Source organism: Podarcis raffonei, chromosome 3 (assembly GCF_027172205.1).
Source record: "Podarcis raffonei isolate rPodRaf1 chromosome 3, rPodRaf1.pri, whole genome shotgun sequence".
Taxonomy (NCBI): domain Eukaryota; kingdom Metazoa; phylum Chordata; class Lepidosauria; order Squamata; family Lacertidae; genus Podarcis; species Podarcis raffonei.
Window position 1 is genome coordinate 91,840,411 of NC_070604.1, and position 6,675 is coordinate 91,847,085.

General features: G+C 39.5%; 1 protein-coding gene across 2 annotated transcripts in view; it reads left to right on the forward strand.

The window, feature by feature from the left end:
- LCLAT1 (lysocardiolipin acyltransferase 1) overlaps positions 1-5,690 on the forward strand; it is an 82,255-nt gene extending 76,565 nt beyond the window's left edge. For both annotated transcript variants that reach the window (XM_053383003.1, XM_053383002.1), the window contains one exon: positions 4,593-5,690. In XM_053383003.1, coding sequence (XP_053238978.1) covers positions 4,593-5,089 — 497 coding nt within the window. In that variant the 3' untranslated portion in view covers positions 5,090-5,690. The remainder of the gene's footprint in view (positions 1-4,592) is intronic.
- The last annotated feature ends 985 nt before the right edge of the window (positions 5,691-6,675 follow it).

Here is a 6,675-nt window from a genome sequence, read left to right on the forward strand (position 1 = left end):
GTATATGCCCCCTTTACTGATTTTGTTTTCCCCAAAACTACAGGTTGTGGCTTCTGCTTGCATTGTTCACCAACCCCATCTACCCCCTCCACCCCCACCCGATTGCCAACCCCCCTCTCTTTACAACTCTCCCCCAAACCCCTCCTCCCCATCTCCTCGCATCTCACCTGTTCCCCTTTCCATCTCGCTCACAATTCACCCTCCTCTCCCCCATCAGATTGCCCAACCCCTCCTCATAGGTCACCCCCCAAAAAAAAAGGTCCTGCATCACCACTCCAACATATTGCCACCCTCTGGACCCCCCACCATCTGTGCTTTGCACTCTCCTCAAGTGTTTTGGCTTGGTTTGAATGCATCCTTCAAGTTTTATGTCTCTTGCTTTCATGGATATAGAGATGAAGGGCAGGAGAAGGGGTGGAAATCTCCAACTTCTGCGCATCTAGAATGTACCCAAGTATACAAAAGTAAAAGTCGTATCCATTGCTCTGCCCGAACTGGCATGTGGCTTCTGGGAAGGTTTCCAACTGTAGCCCTTGGGCTGACAAACTCTCCTGGTTTAGGCAAAGAGAACAGCCAGCTTGGTGATCCATTTGGAAGGCGTATGCTGCCCTGGATTCCACCTCAATAAGCCGGTTGCAATGTAATTTTGACCATTCCAAGTCTTAACTTCTGCTTCCCAAGATCTTTGCAGGCAAACCTACATTCCATACTACATCGTTTGGATTTTTTCACCCACCGGCTTTTTTTTTAGCCACCTCACAAGATTAATGTGTTATTTTCATAAACCAAGTAAAGAAAAGCTTTCAGATACATCTTAAGAGCTTGATATGTGCCAAGGATGAATAATTTCCCGTGATAGTAAGATAGAAATTTAACCAATGAAGTTAAATTTGTGTAAATTCAAGCAAGATGCTTTTAATAAAAGAATTTCAAAAATCCAATGCAATAAAAGTGACTTTTGTTTGCTTTTGAAAATGCATTTAACTGAAGAGAGTGATTTATTAGGGAAGCTTTTACTTTGGTCACAAGCTTAGTTAGAGTTTTGGGAGTTGCCTTTTGCTGGCCTCAGACATAATGCCTAAAACAATTAGCTTTGCATTGTAATTATTGAGAGAAAGATGTGATGTCTGTAGATCCTGAAATATGAGCGACTTTAAGTGGAATGCAAATAGGTCAAAAGAAATATTAATAGAAAGGAGCCAGACAATAATGCTTTCTGGATTGTCTTTTGCTTAGTAACTTCTAAGTAGCTGGAGCCAGTGCCCATTTTAGTGCTTTATCTTTATTAGGAATTGTTATGCATGAGTTCCTATTAGTTTGCCAGCAGTGGAATAGTGATGCTTCTGTTTTCTGAGTTGCTCTGTTCTTAGAAGTGTGCTAACTCCAGATACAAAGAGCATTCTTCTGCTTAGTACATTCATTCGGAGGGTAGATTCATTCTATTAAATTATTAAGACTCCATTAGTCAAGATTATGTTAGAACAGGCAAGATTTTTCACTTCGTTTTTGTAAAATTTTGACTAACTTTTTACAAATAAAGAAATTGTTTAGACAGATTATTTGAATGATGTATTAAGTCCCAAGCTGGATAAAACAGTGGTCCAAGGAAAGAAAGCATCAGTGAAATTCAGGTTACCAACCAATGTAGGGATATATATGAAATCCCTGTTATTAATAGATTGTGGGAGATATTGTGCTAAAGAAGAGTGTGCTTTTTATGCTATATGACATTTCGCTAAAGAAGAGATTATACATTTTATGCTTTACCTTATTACACATACTTAAGTAATGACATCATTGGGATTGCCCCTACTATAGTGTGGGAAGTTCATCAAGTAATAATAGCAGCAGGTACAATGCAGTTCATAATCTGGTTATACAAGGAAGGAAGGAAGGAAGGAAGGAAGGAAGGAAGGAAGGAAGGAAGGAATTTTCAATGTACTATAGTGGTAGAGAAAGTACAAAGCAAATATTCTGGAAATCAAATATATTGGTGAAATCTTATGCATACTCAGAAGGATTCAGTGGGACTTTGTATGAGGTAAATGTATAAAGCAATGTGGCCTTAAAGAGTTGCACTGAGGACAAGCTAGTATGAGCTCTGTTCTGCAGGAGTTTTAGATTGTGCATTCTGTATCCTTAACAAGTAGATCTTGTTTAACAAGACTGAATGTTCTGGATCTGCAGGGGAATGCGGCCAGGGCTTTTTTCAGCTGGAACTTGCTGGAACTCAGTTACAGCGCCTCTCAGGTGGGCGCCATTGCCATTATAAGAGAACAAGTGAAGCGTTTGTGATGAATTCCAGCACCCCTTCTTTTCTAGAAAAACAGTACTTAATATGGATCACAAAGAGCCTTTCTTGTGAGACAGATCTTAGGACATTTCAGACATACATGAAAACTGTTTTCGTTCTCACCCGAGGCATTATTACAGCTACTGCTGCTAAGGCTCATTTACATTTTCTTAGTTTTCAAATGAAGGCTTACCGTGCTTTGAAAAATTCATGCAGGCTGTTGCAGGAGAGGGCACAGCCCCACTTGTTGGGACAAGAAAGTATGCAGGTGTATGCTATTCATGTTGGATGGAGGGCTAATCATTCACTCCAGGTGCTCTCACATCCAAAGCACATGAAGCTTGACAATTCAGTTGTAATTTCCCTTCCTTGTATTGACCTCGGTCAAACTCAACAGTGGTTTTCCTGCAGTTTTCAAAGTGTAGTAAAAGTCACGCAGAACCACAAGGCAGTCTCGCTGGTGATTTTAGCAGCATAGATCTCCATGTCTAAAGGCTAGTGTATTTCTTCAGATGTACCGTCAGAAGGCTCTTTGAAAGCTGTCTGCCATACTTGAGGAGTATAGATTTCAGCTTGTAGCAGAGTGGTAGCACCAGAAAAATATGTGAAGTGCACAGAAGGAGCACCGTATGTTTTGGAGAAGAATGGGAAGGGACCTTCCTCACATTTTAGATTTCTGAAAGAGATTCACTTTAACACTTCCATCCTTGACATTTTCTCTATAAGTATTTTCAATGGATTTTTGATGAAATGTCAAGTAACTTTGCTCAAAGTTGAAGCTTTACTTTAATTTATAGTCTATCATTTGTGTGTGAAAACTTGCTTTCCTTCAACTAACCACAGGGACCTAGCAAGGAGGGTGAGGGGTAGGAGAAGATGTTAAGACCGTCAGTCATCAGTTACTTTTATTATTCCTTATATAACACATAACACCAGCTGCATGCCGGGTACTGTATAATGTTCAGAAATGGCATGATCCGTGGTCCAAAAGGGTTAGAATCTACGTTAGTTCATCAAGGCAGAGGAAAAATGAATCAATATCAGGGATTTCCAGTGACAGAAGAAGCCTATGACATGGGGGACCAGTGTGGCACCCTCTAGATGTTTTTGACTAGAGCTCCAGTCATCCCTGACCATTGGCCATGATGGCTGGGGCTGATGGGAACGATAATCCAAAACATCTGGAAGACACCACATTGGCTACTTCTGGGCCATAAACATCTGACAGAATGATAAAATAAGATGGAAATAAAATCCTATGCTAAGAGTGGCTGTGCCAGCACATAAATGTTTAGAACCGGGTCTTAGCAAAAGTACGCAGTCACAATACTACTAAGCATATACTCCCATTAGCATTGCAACAGTGTTGTGATGACATGGGAGAGGTGTGCCGATGGAAATATTTGACAAAAATGCCAAAGAGCAGAATTTTGAAAGCAAAGAGAGAGCTATTTTATATCCAACTATGCAACATGTTGCCCATTTCCAGTATGTGTACAACTATAACAACAACAAAAGCCCTCCTGAAGTAGCCGGCCTGCATTTCCAAACAACCATTGTTTTAAATCTCTAATGCACTCAGCTCTACCCCAGCCAGCAGACTGAAGTTTTAAAAGGAAATGCAAAATAAATTAATGTGCTGGCACAGCTTATCTTAAACATCATATCCAGTGAGTGTGACACCCACATCGAATTAGGCAAGCTGACTTTAGATTGCATAAAAATAATGTCGTATTATTGCTATTTATTATTTATTTAACTTATTCATCTTTTTGAATGAAAAGTAACTCAAAGCCACTTTTTAAAAATCTAGGACACTGTTAGGCAAGAAAGTAGTGCACTGTGTTAGAGCTGGCATTGGTGCACATACGCAGAGCATAAATAATACTGTAGACCACTTTCCATCTTAAAAGGAAGCAGCAATAGAAGATACATAGATAACTTAGCTTGCAGTCCTAACAATGTCTACTCCAAAGTAAGTTGTATTGAATTCAGTGGGACTTACTCCTTGATAAGTGGGGTGAAAATTGCAGACTTTGCTTCGGTTGAATTTTTGGAATTAAATAGATAAGATTTTTTAAAGTTCTTTTGATTGAAGAGGAGAACACAAATGGCAAAACATAATCTTAAAGGTTTGTGGCCTATTTTCCTGGACCTAGAAGACAGAAAATGACATTTTATAATGGATCTCTTAGATTTTTAGGTGATTCTGGTTTCACTTGTTCACAGTATCTAATCAGTGCTCAGTTCCATGAATACTGACTAGCTGTATTCATAGTCTTTATCTCTTTCCCCCTAGGCAACAACCTTGATGCTATCCATGACATAACAGTGGCATATCCTCAAAACATTCCTCAAACCGAGAAGCATCTTCTGTATGGGAACTTCCCAAAGGAGATTCATTTTCACGTCCAGAGATATCCAGTACAGTCTCTGCCAACCTCTCGGGAAGAACTGCAACTCTGGTGTCAGAAGCGCTGGGAAGAAAAGGAAGAAAGGCTTCGTTTGTTTTATGAAGGCAAAAAATACTTTGATGCAACCGGAAGAAGCAAAATTCCACCCTGTAAATCTGAGTTCAGGGTCATGGTTGTTAAGTGCATTTCACTCTTTTACTGGACATCTTTCACACTGGCTATGTTTGTGCTGCTATACTTGTACAGCTTTGTGCGGTGGTATTTTGTGATTCTTGTTGTCATTTTTGTTGTGCAACAAAAAGCATTTGGTGGGCTTGAATTGCTGGAACTTGCATGTCATCGATTTTTTAGTAAAAAATTACGCAACTCAGAAAGAGACTAAATTTGGTGTATGTTGTGGGGAGGGGGGTTAAGTTTGTGGACATTTTTCAAATGTGCCACAGGGTTTGCAAAAGTGGGAGGAGATTTTGCATGAGAATCATTGGTCTGTCTTAATGCTGTGGTTGGTTAATACACTGTGCACTTATATTGTAAAAGGAGAAAGAACAGTCATGTGAATTTTTAATTTTTGAATGTATTTCAGAGTTTCTCTCTTTGGCAGCTAGCATATACAATGTCTCTGCAAAATAATTTGCCAACCAATCAAGTTTTATAGCTCTTGAGCCTTTCGGGAGCTATAAATAGCTGGGCAAATTGTCATGCTAAAAGCAGTGGCCTGTGATCCCTACATGGCCTTGCCATTAATAAATTGTGAAATTTGAAAGTCCCCACTCATTACATGGTCCACATTGGCCTTTCTTTAGCTCTTTGCCCCATTCCCTTTCTGTGAGAGAATCATCATTAGTATCAGCAAATTTTCTGACCTGCAGAATGAGAAAACAAAAGATGTTATTTTGGGTCTATTTTATTATACTCCATTTTTATATGCCTGTTCTGTCTGTTGATTAAACTGGTACAACTTGTACACCTCAGTTTTTAAACAAGCTTCGAAACAAGTTTTGAACATGTATTTTGAAACAAGTTTCAGTGAAAATCAGTTGTGTTGATCTTGAGGTAAATATTAAGGCAAAGGATTTTCATGAAGTTTCAACAAATATTTTGTCAGCAATCCACCTAAGGCTGGCTGTATTGAAGTCCTGTGATAATGGTTTGTAATATTTTAAGATACTAGGCAATCTCATGTTTAAAACTGGATTGGCCTACAACATGAACACGTACCAAACCATCCACAAGATAGGAAACAGGGAGCCAGCCCATAACACGATTGTTCAACACCAACAAAGCATCTTTATGCCCCCACAATTAGAAGAATCAGTTAATTTTTTTATTTTTAAAAAAATCTCCCATTTGGATTGTGACAAAACATGAGAAAAGTTAAGAGTTTTTGTTGTTTGCTTGTTTGCTTTAATAATGTGTTTCTAGATCACAAATGGCACATGTAGATATGCTCACCTCACGAAGATTCACATGATAGGTGTCAGTAGCTGGATCACCCCTCATTTCCTATCCAGGTGCTGAGAGTATAAAGAGAATGGCACATTGGCTTTGCAATTAAGGAAATCATACAGATGTACAGGACTTGAATGTTTGAAAAACATGATGGGTTTTCACACAGTGTATTAGAAGCATGAGTGAATGGGTTTCAGCATTCCTGAATTTCACCTCTTTGATTATGTGAGAGAAAATATTTTTATTTTTTGTTTCGCTGCTTAGTTCTACTGGTCAACATTTGGAAGCCCCAGCCAGTAGGAACACCTTTACCTGCTGAGGTTAAAGCAGCATCCTATAGATGGCGAGTGAAGTTGAGGCATCATCTCCACAGTCACTCCGCCCACCCCAGTGTAACTCCCCTACAGCAAGAAACAGGTGGCTGAAAAATGACTCCTAGAATGCCAAACAGAGGACTCTCACAGTGCCATCTCCCCTTTGCTCCAGAAAGTCCTTTGCACAGGACCACTTCCCAGTAAA